General features: G+C 37.6%; 1 protein-coding gene across 2 annotated transcripts in view; it reads left to right on the top strand.

The window, feature by feature from the left end:
- The window catches only part of GRM5 (glutamate metabotropic receptor 5), a gene marked incomplete at its 3' end in the record, with an annotated part of 525,768 nt that overhangs the window by 462,189 nt on the left and 47,247 nt on the right, over nucleotides 1-16,332 (top strand). For both annotated transcript variants that reach the window (XM_084253023.1, XM_084253022.1), the window contains exon 7: nucleotides 12,570-13,509. In XM_084253023.1, coding sequence (XP_084109149.1) covers nucleotides 12,570-13,509 — 940 coding nt within the window. The remainder of the gene's footprint in view (nucleotides 1-12,569; nucleotides 13,510-16,332) is intronic.

Below are 16,332 nucleotides of genomic sequence, written 5' to 3'. Positions count from 1 at the left end.
CAGAGCCTGGGCAAAAAACATACGGATAGAGATGACTTTAATATACTAAGTATGACCAGCACATGATAGATTTAATGTTTGTCTAATGAACAAATAGAGAGGAGGAAATTAGGAAAGAATGAATGAGCCAACAAAGAGAAAGAATTGCCAAGGAAGGAAAGACATTTATGAGAGTGAGCATTGATTAATACAGGAAGGTTGAGGGAGAAAACAAACTAATTTTTTTCAAGATAACAAAGGTACTTAGAAGCAAGTAAATCACCATTTTACATTCCATTAATGTTTATATTATGGGGAGAATCCTTTTCTAAATATTACACATCATAATGTTGACCAGCTGTAAAAGAAAGTGACTGTTAAATAATAGAATTCCTGGTTCTCTAAGTACTTTCTAGATATTCCATCTTATATCTACATAAACATTCACCAATTCAATCTAGGGAAGGTGAAAAATGTAGGGTAAAATGATGAAGTTGACATTCTTGTCTCCATGGAAGACATGTGTGTAACAATTCATCTTTATTATCTCTACATAGAAGAGTGATTTAAATCCCAAGGCTTTGAAGTCCAAGAGTCATGTTCAGATCTGCAGTTCAATAATGACTCATCGTGTGACTTTATTCAAATAAATTTGCTCCTCTGAGTTTCACCTTCCTCTTCCATAAAATGGAGGTAATTGTAGACTTATTGGGAAGGATAAGTAGCATGCAACTAGCTTATTACCTGTTAACAAATGCACCTACATTAAGTATTATCATTCTATTGATAAAATGTTTTTAAAATATACTAATGGGCCTCCCCAGTGGCACAGCAGGTTGAGCGAAGCGTTGTGAAGCTGTTCTCAGCCTCCACAGTACGGGTTCAATTCCTGGCTGGCCAGGAAGATACCCACATGGTGTGGCAGACCTCTCCTATCTCACCCCAGTCAGTCTGCCTGTTCTGTTCCCCACTCTGTCTCTGGTGAATCCTCTCATCCTCCTGCACCTCTGGCCTGTACCCCAGTTCTTGTATAAATAAATAAATCTTTAAAAAATAAAAATAATAAAAATATAGTGATGAAAAATGAATATAGAACTGAATGGATTGATTTAAGAAGGAATGACTGGGGACCACACCTGAGGGGTCGGAGGAAACACATATTGTTTAAAAATGAACAATGATGTAAAAAATAAAACATAATATTAAAAAAATAAAGGTACTAAAATGATTAAAAAACATAAGAATGAACAAATGATAAAACTTGGGGAAATTTCCAAACTCTGTCAAATATTTTTCACATCTGAAAGTAAGATTATTCAAGTCACTGCATAGCACAATGAATAGCATAGACTAGGCAATGGATTTGTATTTTTGTACTAACTTACTAGTAATCTATTAACTTCACTTAGATTATCTTCTCAGGACTTATGATTCTGAAAGAATGGCTTATACATGATTAAGGGCAATTTGGAAACTCCAGTAAGGTGTTCGTGTGTCAAAACAATACTGAAAGGCATCTACAATTTGTCTTCTGTTGTTCTCCCTGATAAGGTTTCCTGGTTTCATTGATGACTTTGTTACCCATTTTTCATATTTTCCTCACTAACAGGGAAAAAATAATAGTTTTAAACTCACCAGAAGTGATCTAACATCTATTGCTTTCAAGAGCTTTATATTTTCATCAAGCGATGCGCTTGGAAAAAAAAAATCAAAAAACTAAACAGTGTTTTAGAGTGTGCCAGGGCTCAGTCATGATCTGTTCTCTCTACATTTGCTTCCTAGATGAGCTTACCAAGTAATACCTGAATTTGTGTTTTTAAGATGATATTCTACTTCATTCTACTTAGGTAATACCACACAGTTCTGTATAAGTTTACACCTCTGTATAAGTTACCACACCATGCCCACCACTGAAGCACCCATAATCCTCTACCATAATGCATACTTATATAATATCCAGGCTTCAGTACCTAAATATTCAACTACCTATCTGATATGCATTTTTAGATTAAAATGCGATTTTTATTTCTAATACTTGTGCAGTTTCTTTAATTTATTTTTTAAAGATTTATTTATTTATGTATATAAGAGCTGGGGTACAGGCTAGAGGTGCTGGGGGCGGAGGTGAGAGGATTCACCAGAGACAGAGCGGGTAGCAGAACAGGCAGACTGACTGAAATACACTGCTGAGGGGAGCAGAGGGTGAGGCAGGAGAGGTCTACCTCACCATGTGGGTTGCTCCCTGGCCGGCCAGGGATCGAACTCATGCTGCAGAGGCTACGGATTGCTTCATAGTGCAGTGCATAACCCCTTGCACAACCAGGGAGGCCCTATTTCTAATACCTGTGCAGTTTAAAGTGGTGTATTGCTTCATAATATTTTTAAATTTTCATTTCAATGTAGGGGTTACATTTTTGCACTTCCATATGTGTGCATGTTCTGCTGACCCTCCACCAACACTTGATATATTTACTCAACTATCTACTAGTATCTCTAATTGTATATTGTCAAATTGAAATCTATGTCTTTACCTTCCTAATCCCCAAAACTACTCTATAATTCACTTAATGACAAATCCGTCCTTTTATTATCTCTTGCCAATAATTTTGGAGTCATCTTTTGCCTGCTCTCATAACCTTAATCAACTGGTCAAAAATACCTTTAAATCTTCCTTCAAATACAAAAATCCTATAACTTCTTATTATCTTTTTTATTTTTTAATTTTTTACATCATTGTTCTTTTTTTTTTTTTAAGATTTATTTCTTTATTTATACAAGTCAGAAGCGCGGGAGGGTGAGAGACTTCACCAGAGCCAGAGCAGGGAACAGAACAGGCAGACTGACAAAACACAATTCTGAGGGGAGCAGCGGGCACGGCAGGAGAGGTCTGCACGCCATGTGGGACCCTCGCAGGTGGCAGGGGATCGAACCGGCGCTACAGAGGCTGCAGGCAGCTTCGCAACCCAGTGCTCAACTGCTGCGCCACCAGGGAGGCCCCGTTGTTCCTTTTTAAACAATATTTGCTTTCCCCCACCCCCTCAGGTGTCATCCCATAGAGTTACCTTCCCCAATGCACCTGTGCACCATCACCTCAGTCCCCTGTGCTCCTCCCTCCCTCCCTCTGATCCGGTTCCCGCCTCCTCCCCTGCAGGATGTCTCTGATTTACAATTGTCCATTTTTGCTTTGTTGTATTTTATACTGTTAATATTTTTTACACTGATGCCTTATTTGGTTCCCCTATATTCCTGCTATAAGTGATATTTTTTTTTTCTTTTTCCTTCTGGCTTATTTCACCAAGCATAATTCCTTCTAGCTCAATCCACATTGCCGCAAATGGCATGAGCTTATCTTTTTTGAATGCTGAATAGTATCCCATTGTGTGTATATGCCACATCTTCTTGATCCAGTCATCTATTTTTGGGCATTTGGGTTGTTTCCAGGTTTTCCATACTGTAAATAGCATTGCAATAAACATAGGGGTACAGGTGGTCTTTTGAATCAATGTTTTTGTGTACTTTGGGTAGATCCCTAGGAGTGGAAAAACTTATTTACCATAAAATCACTGGTGCTTGCAATCATTAATCACCTTTACTAGTGTAATAACTTTCTAACTAGTCTTCCTGATTCTGCTCTTGCCCCTACTTAGTCACTTTTCAATACTTCAGGAAGAGATACATTTTAAAAAAGAGCAGATCATGTAATTTCATTGCTAAAGAACCACACTCAAAGTAAACATCAAAGTCCCTACAAATTCATGTTCTATTTGACTGACACTTTGTTATGTCTCTGACCTACTTTTCCTTTCACTTCATTTTCTCCCTCAATACATTGGTCATTTTGTTTTCTGTTAAAACACCTGGAAGGCTCTTAGGATCATTGGCATATCTGTTCTGCCTGGAATGTTCCACCCCAGATGTCCATGTGGCCATTTTTGTTACCTCATTCAAGTTTTTGCTCACATGTCTAGACTAACAAACAGGCTTTTACCTCTTCTTTTCTCTGTTTTTTTTTTTAATATAAACTTTTATTCCATTATGGTGTTTTTTGGTTAATATACTTTGTTTATAACATAATATCAGGCTCTCCCGCTGGTAATTAAACTCATGAGTAGCTATAGGAGTGTCATTTATTTATTTGTTTATTTTGCATGCTTTGTTCACTTGTGAATGCCAGGCATGTTAATAACTAATCAGTAAGTATTTTCCAAAAAATGGTAATGACAGAATGAAAGAAAGGAAACAAAGCCCCATATTCTGACAGTCTACCATCCATTATAATACAAACTGTGTTCTGCCAGCTCTTATACCTCAAAAAAGTTGGAATTATTAGCTTCATTTTACAGAAAAGTGAGATTTAAAATGTAAAATATCTGTGCTTGTGGTCCCATTAAGTAACAGAAGTAAAGCTCTAGGCTTACTGTAAATATTGTTTTGTAAAATTCATACTTTTTCCTCAATATGATGTGTAGGCAATATGGAAATTATCCTAAATTGCTGGATTTTTTATAAAATTGTCTCTAAAATGAATTAAAAGTTTTGTGTATTGTACCTTTCCAACAAGGAACTTGATGTTAACGTTGAAAATATTTTTTTATGTTAAATATCAGGGTCCATATGTTGATAAATTGCAAAATGTCTTCTTATTCTTCTAATTTCTCAGTTCTCATTAACTTGAAAATCTGTTTATTCCACCAATCAAGTTGAAAATAGTGTATTTATAAATGAAACAAAATTTATTCCTGAAAACATGCTATTAGGTCACATCTGAATGAAATTTCTCAAAACAGGCTCTCCAAGAGAACATAAACCAGTGTCCATCTTGCCAGAAACCATGCAATGAAAAATGTGCATTGTGTTCTTCACACTCAAAAACTTGCGCTCTTGCCAAAACTGAGTCATGATTAAAACTACTCTATTCTAACCAAACAAAGAAAATAATGTAGTTCCATTGTTTTCAGTTTTTGATAAATACAGCTTACTCAAAATAAATGATAGCATTTCTCCCAGGAACATAAAACATTACAGCACAGTGCTCACTACTCCATTTTCTAACTTCCTTGGAAAATGTTTCATAAAATATTGGTACATTACCAGAGGAATAGGAAGCAGATAAATGTCTCTTATCCTGCTACCTCTTAAAAGTTACATTAAGTCAGGTGAAAATTTCAGAGAGCATCTGTGCTACCATGTACTTACAAACAATTTAAAGCACTATAACACCATTTATTCGAGACTGTGTACATATACAAACAGCTAGAAAGACAAAATAGACGTGGCTTTTTCTTAGAAGAACAGAACAATCTACTAAAACGTGCAGGCAACTTAGCAGATGTTGAGTCACCACTGTTTTATGTATATGCTTCTCATTTTCCTCATTTTCTCACTTTCTAATTATTACGCCACTGTTCAAGTCACAACTTATTTCATATGATCCTCATACTAATGCTTGAAATGTAAGCGAGAAAATATTGTTATCTTACTTCCTAAAGCTTTCACTGTTTTTCCATCTGAACTCCCAACAGTAATTCCTAGAGATATAATTCTCTCATGATACTGTATCATTAAGCTAGAATATTCCTCTGCACATCTGGTTTCTGCATTTTGGCTATTTCCTTACATTTCATTTTTGTTCATGTCTGTATTTCTCGTAAGGTCCCTTTCACTTCAAATGTTCTTTAGTCCCAAACTTATCTCAGTTCCTTTAACTGAAAAATAATAGTGTCCACTATGTAGAATATTGTTTGTATTAAAGAAGTCAGCCAGAGTATAGGGCCCACAACAGGTCACGACAGAGGGGAATCACAGAGTTTGAATTGATACTCTATCTTAAGGGAATAAATGTTTGTCTTTGTATTACTATGGTATGGACCTGGTGCCTTGAATTAGGTGCCTATTAATGTTCATGAACAAGGAAGTGAACAATATGCTTTAGTTGTACTAAATGAACAATTTTAATCTCTTTAATGGATGGGAAAAGACATTAATCTATCCTCCTGTGCACTTTCTTTTATATGTGGGGTATGTTCCATATCTTCTTTTTTATAATAAACGTGAACATTTTTGTTACTTAAATATTTGCCAGTAGCTTAACTAAAGAATATTTACAGTGCAATGATACTTAAAATTCAGGAACTAATAGACTTGCAAAGATAAATAGGAAATAAAATCCACGGCAGAATATGCATACATTTTTGCAACCAGCCTCAGGAAAGATAATGAAAAACCCAGGTCTGAGAACAGTACTGTACATGTCAAAGGGGAAAAAAATCAAGCTGCATAACAAGTTCAGTGGCAACACAGAAGGAAAGCTGAGGACTGCAAAAGCTCTGAATCATAAAATCAGACAGCCTTTGAACATTTGCAGCCACAGGAAGAAAATGGTTTTCAGCATGCAGATTATTTATGAAACAAAAACAAAGCAATTTCATAAGAATCTGATTAAAACCAGAAGAAAAGGACCCTGAAAAGAGTCTGGTAAGCCAAGAAATTAATAGAAAATAAATAGAAAGTTATTGTAAAACACTCACTACTATTAATAATATTTATGTAAAATTCATTGACAGATTATTGATTGTATTTATTTTTTAAAGATTTATTTTTATTTTTTTAATTTCCTGTAAATGTGTCACATTTTTATTATTTTTTACATTTTATTTTATTTTATATAATTCCTACATCATTTTTCATTTTTTCACAATGTATGCATTTTCATTTTGGTTATACTCCCCGTACAATTCATTTATGCATACAAGAACTGGGGTGTTTGCGAGTACTGCGAGGGGTAAGAGGATTCACCAGAGACAGAGTGGGGAACAGAGCAGGCAGACTGATGGAATACACTGCTGAGGGGAGCAGCGGGCAAGACAGGAGAGGTCTGCTGCGCCAGGTGGGTCAGCCTCCTGGCCGGGGATCTAACTCAAGCCATAGTGACTGATAATAGCTGGATGGCACTGAGACTTTAACCCCTGCACCACCAGGGAGGCCCTAGACCATTGGTTTTAAAGTGATGAGTTTAAGTTTTTATTCTAGTAAAACACAAAGACAGTTTTAAGCAATTTAGAGACGCCATCCTGAAAAATGTCTCATTGCCACTTTCCTGGTAATGAGTCTTTAATTTCTTATATGTCAATTTTTCTACAAGAGTTTCTCCAGGTGAAATCCCTAAGTATAGGGCAGGGAATTCTGTAATATTTCCACCTTATAATGGAACAAAAGAGAAAAAATTGGGACAAACAATTTCACAGTCACAAGAAATGTTTGTGTCCAAACTGAAACTGAAATGCATGTCTTCTGATTCCTCCAGTGTTCTTCGTCCTCTTCTTAATAAATTTAGGCATTCTTTTATTCAGCTGATTATCTGTTGTGTGGCAAACACCGTGCTTAGTGTTAGAAAAAGGGCAAAAGACAGTCTACCACATGAAACAGACAAGCAAACTCATTCTGAGCATGACAACTGTGCTATGATGAACACAAACATGTTGCCCAAGGGCTGTGACAGCGCAGGCACTGGGTTTGACCACATGGGAGGAACCCGTCCTTCAGGCTCAAGGAATTAGTGAAAGTTGCCCTCAAACTCAATCTGGGAAATGAAAGTCTGAGGAGAAGTTAGCTAGCCCAGGTGGGTGAGGGAAAGGTGAAAATAGAGCCAAGTGTTCCAGTCAGCACATTTTATTATTTTGAGTCATATGCTGCGTTTTTCCTCTCTTATTCATCTGCAATGTGACCAGAAGTCATATTTTTCAAAGCAGTTTCCTACAAGCGTGCATCTGTAATCATCCTTCCCCATAGCACTCTGCAGTACTGTTACATCATTCTTTATGCTTTAATTATAAGCTAAATATTTGCATACAATTTCAAATCTTGCTATAAATTGTAAACAATGAAGAACAAACATAAAAAGAAAAGTGGCATCAACTAACTATGGTCCTGTGTCAATTCTCTGAGGGAATTTCATGATGGGAATCTAAAACAAAAATATTCAATAAATTTTCAATAGACTGGGGCCAGCAGAGACCAAAAAGCTTCAAGTCCCCCCTGTGGCAATGTTAGAAATATCTGACAGCCAATCCTTGTTCTCTTATATTGCGGATATTTGGTGCCCATTCAAAAAGGAAAAAAAAAAAAAAGGTCTACACTGGAAAACTTCAGGGATCACAAGGTAATCATTTACTGATCAGCATCTCAGGCCAACAACCCTCAGAATAAATGTGCCAAAGTGAGAATCCTGCTGAAGAGTTTGAACCAGGGCTTCCCTGGTGGCACAAGGGATTAAGTCTCAGCACTATGAAGGTATTGGCAGCCACTGCAGCCCAAGTCCAGTCCTAGCCAGGGAGCCAACCCACATGGCACAACAGTCCTCTCCTGACTCACCCGCTGCTCCCCTCAGCAGTGTATATCAGTCAGTCTGCCTGTTCTGTTCCCTGTTCTGTCTCTGGTAAATCCTCTCACCTCTGCACCTCTGGCCTGTATCCCAGCTCTTGTATGCATAAATAAATAAAATAAATGAAAAAAATAATAGTTTGAACTAATGAGATATCTCAGAAGGGAGCATGAACTTAGATATCAAATATCAAATATTGATGCCACCACTAGCCTTGCCTAGCCCATGGCAAATATTGCCAATTAATCATGATTCACTTCCCTGTTAAGTAATCTCAGGACCTCTTTCAGAAGAAAGCATGATCTATTTGCATTGTATCATAAATGAATAAATATCCAGTAAATAAATAAAGATTCAATAAATGAATAGAAATCCAACAAATAAAACAAAATCCAAATAAATAAATAAAGTCCAATAAATAAGTAAATAAAACATAAATCCAATCAGTTAGCCAATACTAAATCTCAGAGATTTAATCTCAACTCCAACAAATTAACATATCAAACTTCATATTACCCCTTTTTAAATAGAATTGTATTTTTGTAGGTTCTCTAAGCAATTGTAATGCATATTAATTCTCTGAAACTCTAAGATCTTATCCAATTATAAGATTCAGTGATCATAACACTCTAATCAGAATCCAATTTGCTATTGCAAGACAGTAATTACAAAAGTATTCTGTACTATAACAGCCTCATTAAACTAAAATAAAGGCTCTGACTGGCACATTAACAGAAAAAACATTAATTTGAATGGATAAATTCTAGTAAATTTATAAAAATAATAATATCACATTAGAGGCACATATTCTGCACACTTCTTCCAACATGCATGTTGTGAAGTTCTCTGTAGTTTCACACTTGATACTAATGGATTACACACAGAGAGCTTAAGACTATATTTGACATAAAAATTATAGTGAATGTTATCAGATGAGAAAGAGCAGTAATAGGGTGCTAATTACATTTAAATAAAAGCAATTAAGATTCAGCAAAAAAAAGTAGAATAAATGGAGTATAATGAAAACCCTTAAGGTAAAGATGTATGCATATATTTTCTTTTTCTTTTTTAAAGATTATTTATTTATTTATACAAGCACTGCGTACAGTCAGCAGTGCAGGAGGGTGAGAGAATTCACCAGAGCCAGAGCGGGGAGCAGAGCAGGCAGACTGATGAAGTATACTGCTGGGGGAGTAGCTGGCAGCAGGAGAGGTCTGCGCACCATGTGGTCCCTCGCCCAGCGGCCGGGGATCAAACAGGTGCTGCAGAGGCTGTGGGCAGCTTCGCAATCCAGCGCTCAACCACTGCGCCACCACCAGGGAGGCCCTATGCATGTATTTTCAACTGATTCTCTTCAGCTCATGAAAGGATCCCTGCTTCATGTACCACAACACATGTTTCCTGTATCACTAAGTTATATGGAAATTAATAGCTCATGACTTAGCAGAGGGAAAAGAGCCCTGTAAAATTAGAGTAGAAAATAAATTTTGAGCCTCCCTGTTGGCACAGAGGTTAAAGAGCGCTATCAACCACTGCAGCATGAGTTTGATACCCGGCTGGCCAGGGAGCTACCCACATGGTGCAGCAGACCTCTCCTGTCTCACCTGCTGATCCTCTCAGCAGTGTATTTCATCAGTCTGCCTGTTCTGTTCCCCACTCTCTCTCTGGGGAATCCTCTCATCCTGGCTTACACTCCAGTTCTTGTATGCATGAATAAATAAATCTTTGAAAAAAAAAGAAAATAAATTTCATTGTCATAATAATGATATAAATAAACTGTTATGGAGGTATAAATGTAGGCATGATTGATTCCAAACTCCCTATAATAAAAAAGCTCTACAAAAAACAAATCTGTAAATAAGAACCAGCCATAGGACAAAATGATTCTCAATATGCAAATTGTTGCATGGTATTCTTGAGGTTGAATTCTAGCATATAAATCGCATTTGTGAACACAGCTGACTGAAATATGAATACAGATATATTAATTAGCAATGAGATATCTTTATTTGTAGTTAATGATATTATGTAAAATAACTGTCTTATATTTAATTTGGTCTTTCCACGTGATGTTTTACGTTCAAAGCACCTTTTTTGTTATTTTTACAACTTTAATTATATTAATTTTATTGAATTAACAATGGTTTGCAGCCCTGCATATGATGGGGGTATAGATTCACATCTCACCAAAGGTATGTTTTTTGTATTTAAAGTTACCTTACAAACCAAGACAACTGCTGGGACATGAGCCATCATGTTTGTATTTCAGGCATCAGAAGGAGGGAAAGAAAAGGACAAAAAGGGCACTGTACAAGATGAGGCATTTTTCTCCAAGAGCATCCATGGAATCTGACTGCAAAGCTTGTCCAGAGAATGTAGAGTTTCAGTTGCATCCTTTACTGTCCCTAGTGAAGTGAGAGATCTGTTGCTGAGAATAAATAAGAGAATATTACAAATATTTTCAGGAACTGGTAATCCCTGTCACACTTCTCAAATGCACAGTGCCCCAGTTTACTTAACTTCTGACTCACTCAATAAACCTATCTCCATTCTATTTAAAAAAAAAAAGCTGGGCCTCCCCTGGTGGCGCAGGTGGCTGAGCGCCACGCTGTGAAGCTGTCCGCAGCCTCTGCAGCGCCGGTTCGATCCCAGCAGCCGGTGAGGGTCCCACATGGCATGGCAGACCTCTCCTGCCACCCACTGCTCCCCTCAGCAGTGTATTTCGTCAGTCTGCCTGTTCTGCTCCCCGCTCTGTATCTGGTGAATCCTCTCGCCTTCCAGCATTTCTGTCTGTATGCAGTACTTATATAAATAAATAAATAAATCTTAAAAAAAAAAATCTAGAAAGTGATTTGGTCCCATGTTTAGAAGCACTTGAGTGCCTTTTAAAAATCCTGATGCTCAGGCCAATTAAATCAAAAGCTCTGATCATGACACTGTAGGACACACTATATTTTAAAAGATCTCTAGGTGATCCTGGTGAGTAGCCAAGTTTGAGAACCACTGTTAAAGAAATTTAAAAAGCAGATGGATAACCCAAATGGTAGGATATTTTGTTACATTTTTTTCTGGTGTGTAATTTAAGGATATAAAAATCTGAGAGTCATGGATGGAATATTCCTACTTTCCATACATGGCAATTGTTTCTCTTTGGCATCAGTTTTCCTATTAAAACTACTCCCCATCCTCTCTCTCTCTCTCTCTCTCTCTCTCTCTCTCTCTCTCTCTCTCTCTCTCTCTCTCTCTCTCTTTAACATAAATCCATCTTCTCTTTAGTATTAGAACCATTCAATCTTATGAAATCTTAACTTGTCTGTGAGTGGGTTCAAGGACAGCATAGACTGAGACAATATATAGGGTTATCTGCATGCCTTTACCACTCACACACCTCTGCATCCATCCAAACACTGTATTGCCTTCAATAGTTTTCAAAAGTGGCCATATCTTTATCTCAGCCAAGATAAACACAAAAGCCAACAGAATGTTTAAAATATGCACACATCTGATCATGCCATATACATAGCTCTCTCCAGTGACTTCCTATTGATCTAGAACTAGTCCTTCCCTGCAGGACTATATCCTGACTACCCCCAGTCTAATCTCAGCTCATTCATCACAACATTACACAGTTACTTGCTCCCATACCTCTAATGCTCCTTAGCTCTCTCTTTACAATTAATTTGCTTGCTAAATTTACTGAATTCCCAAACTCAGCCAAACCAACACCTAAATTTATAATTCCTGATGAAGGAGGCCATTCTGCTCCCTCAGATCGGAGTAGGATTCATGTTATACCTCTTCTTGTCCTTATTACAGTTGTAAGCAATTTTATAAACGCACTCCCTCATAATATTTTTTGTAGGACAGGAAACATGTTCTTCATTATTTTGTTTTTAGAACCTAGAATAGATCCTAGAATATTGATAGATAGATAGATAGATAGATAGATAGATAGATAGATAGATATAGATAGATATATAGAATAGAACCTAGAATATTGATAATATAGAGAAAAATATTTTATAAATGGAGATATGAATAAATAGCATGGTATATAAGCAATAAAATGGTATGGTATAATAGAAATAGAATGGTAGATGTGGAATAAACTGAAAAGGTCATAAGCAGCTGCTTATAACTAGGCATCTAGGCACAAGCAACCCATGTAAAGCCTTCTTCCTTCTTTTTCAATATGTCTGTGTCTCTGCAGGTTGTGATTTGATCCCAGTACAGTATCTTCGCTGGGGCGACCCTGAGCCCATTGCTGCTGTGGTATTTGCCTGCCTGGGCCTGCTGGCAACCCTGTTTGTGACTGCAGTGTTCATCATTTACCGTGATACACCAGTAGTCAAGTCTTCCAGCAGGGAACTCTGTTACATTATCCTTGCTGGCATCTGCCTGGGCTACTTATGTACTTTCTGCCTCATTGCAAAACCCAAACAGATTTATTGCTACCTTCAGAGAATTGGCATTGGTCTCTCCCCAGCCATGAGTTACTCAGCCTTGGTAACCAAGACCAACCGTATTGCGAGGATCCTGGCTGGAAGCAAGAAAAAGATCTGCACAAAAAAGCCCCGCTTCATGAGTGCCTGTGCACAGCTAGTGATTGCTTTCATTCTCATATGTATCCAGTTGGGCATCATTGTTGCCCTCTTTATAATGGAGCCTCCTGATATAATGCATGACTACCCAAGCATTCGCGAAGTCTACCTGATCTGCAATACCACCAACCTGGGAGTTGTCACTCCTCTTGGATACAACGGATTGCTGATTTTGAGCTGCACCTTCTATGCTTTCAAGACCAGAAATGTTCCAGCTAACTTCAACGAGGCCAAGTATATCGCCTTCACAATGTACACCACCTGCATTATATGGCTGGCCTTTGTGCCAATATACTTTGGCAGCAACTACAAAATCATCACCATGTGTTTCTCCGTCAGCCTGAGTGCCACGGTGGCGCTAGGCTGCATGTTTGTGCCGAAGGTTTACATCATCCTGGCCAAGCCCGAGAGGAACGTTCGCAGCGCCTTCACCACGTCCACTGTTGTGCGCATGCATGTGGGGGATGGCAAGTCGTCCTCAGCAGCCAGCAGGTCCAGCAGCCTGGTCAACCTGTGGAAGAGGAGGGGCTCTTCTGGGGAAACCCTAAGGTAAAATTTGTGGGACATTGTAGGGTGCAGGTCCCTAGAGCTGAAGCAGTGGCTATTAATCTAGTTCACTTGAACATTATTGAACAGAGTAGAAATGATAAGTTTGTTGTTATCATTCATGAAGATGATGGTGAGGGTGCCGAGAACCTTACAAAAGAGACAGCACTGACTATGCCTGTATCATTTTTCAGGCCCAGAGGAGGCTTTGAGAGAGACATGAGAATGTAGAATTTTTATTTTCATTTCTAAGTGGGAAAATTGAACTCCTTCAGAAATGCCTAAGTATCTGAAAGGGACAACCTAGCCCAATGCCTTTGTATATAATCTTTCTAACCAGTCAATTTCTCACTTTCTCTGTTGTCCATAGTTCCATCCTGCTCCTCACGTTCAGTATCACTGCTAGCAGTTATTGGAGAATTACCATTAAAAAGGAGTCTGAACTCAACAGTTATGACTTCTTCCTATGTGAGAGAATTTCTTCTATGATAAATGACCTTAAGGAACTTCCAATGGCAAAGAGATTATTCTATTAGTGGCTTGGGAATAAATTGGGAGTTCTTAAAAAGGTTACATAGTTACTGGGGACAGAATGAGGACATCATCTATTTTGGAAGCACGTTATCAAAAGGGTCCATTGTTACATCATCTCTGCTAACTCTTCAGAGATTTGACAATTTTCAAAAAATCTAAATAAATAAATAGAAAATAGATATTTTTCAAATAGTAGTTAAATAATATTGATTGAAAGGTTCTTTTACACTATCATTTAGTCTTGAAATCTAATCATTTTTATTTAACATGAAAAGTCCTACTTTTCTTTCAGTCCTAATCTGCAAAGCCTAATTATGATGAGGTAATGACGGTGTCTGTTGAGGACTGAAAATCATTCACAAGAAACCTGAAGCTTATCCACATGGCCTAATTCATTTGCATGATTGGCCTTTTTCATTTTTTTTTTTCTGATTCACGTATGGCTCTTATCTTTTTCCATGTACATCCTGTAAAGTACTCAACTAAATTGCAAACCGCAGAGAAGAAACCTGTGCCTTTTACACCTGCAGTAAATCCTGGCAATGCTAGATCTATACACAGATCTTCCATGCATCTAACCTGTTGGCGCATTCTCCATCTGCCTTCCTAATTCCTCTCTAAGGCATTCTTTTCTCTGAAACATCTCAAAGAGCAGCCTTTCATTTTGTCTAAGAAAATTTATTTATTCAAACTCTTACTTTATCAGCCTGTTTTTCAACTCTTCAAATAAAATTATCCACGACATCTTGATAGGTAAGTAAACAGGTTGCTGGAAAGACAGAATTGTGAGTCTATGCCTAAGCACCCTGAAACCTCACCAGAGCAGGCTCCTTAGAGTGACGGCAAGGGGTGATGAAGAGGAGCTCTGACTGTAGCTAGGGATCCTGTGTCTGAGCGCTGACACTGACATTCTTCTCTTTGACACTTACTTTCCTAACCTCCCAAGTATAGATCACATCATCTACCTCATAGGATCATAAACAGTGGAAGAAATACTATGTGTAAAGGCCAGGCACACACTAGACACCGTACTGAAGGTAGCAGCATGCAAGAGCTGCACGGCACTGGGAGTGAATGCTGGCAGCAGCGTTTAGCAGCTATGTGAACATAGGCAAATCCCTCAACCCGTCTATGCCTTGATTTCTATCTTGTGAATGGAGATAATGCATTACATACTCCACACAGTGGTTGTGAAACTAATGAGCTAATCAGGGACAGTGTATGCCATTTAGTAAGCCCTTCTTACATGTCTGCTGCTACTATCAACTAAGTTAACAGTTGTCAATTTTCTTCCACACCTGAAAGTCTGTATGAGGCATGCAACTAGCATGGTCATAATAACAAAGAGAATTATAAGCAACACTATATATTTACAGACATATTGGTTATACAAGGCTTTCCACAGCATCTCCATCTTTCCATTGTCCAATCCCTTATCACATTATAGAGTATACCTTTGGCCCCATGTTAAGGTGAGTAAACTCCCCTAGAGTGGAGGCCTGTCTGCTTGTTCATCACTGCCTCCAATGCCTGGAAGTACTGTATAAAATGTCTGGCACAAAAAAAAAGATACTCAATAATCATTTCTTGGTGTATTTGTTGATAATGGATTTGGGAAGACTATAGTGTGGCAGGTATTTTTGCTTGTCTTCACTACCCCCTAGTGGTTCTACTCATTTTAAAAAAAAAGGCCTGCAGTGATTTGAATTATAGATAGCCCTGGCACTATTGTGGTCATTAATTTTTGCCCAAGAATCAGGACATTAATCCTATCCATTGAGTTCATGCTTTGCTATAATTCTGATGATCCTTTAGTAACATTGCATTGCTATTTTCAACACCATTGTTTCCACTTAATAAACACAAAGGCAATATGAACAACAAAATACATTGATAATACTAATAGGAAACAAGGATTCTTAGGATTGGGGGGGTAATGTTTTAACTTGTTTTCCCGATAGGATCATGCAGTTCTTGATGATTGCAGTTTGCAGCTAGTACATTTGAAAATTAGAATATCAAAGAGGGTAAGGAGGAATTATTGGGCTTTGCATATATAGTTTTGACAAATGCTGGCATGTCTGTATGTAATTGGCAAAGCTAGAATCTGCTTATATAGAGACCTTTTTTTTTGCATTAACCAAATATAAAGGGTGGAACCTGAATTTGATATGCAGAAGAAAAATCAGAGAAAGCTCTAATGCTCTTATATCACATACAACCATACTTGTGTCTATGTTTAAGCTTTAATCCTAGGAAATACATTAGATCCAAACTAAAGTTATTTTTCTA

The sequence above is a fragment of the Talpa europaea genome, assembly GCF_964194135.1.
Source record: "Talpa europaea genome assembly, chromosome: 1".
Lineage (NCBI taxonomy): Eukaryota > Metazoa > Chordata > Mammalia > Eulipotyphla > Talpidae > Talpa > Talpa europaea.
This window is presented reverse-complemented; position numbering and strand designations above follow the sequence as displayed.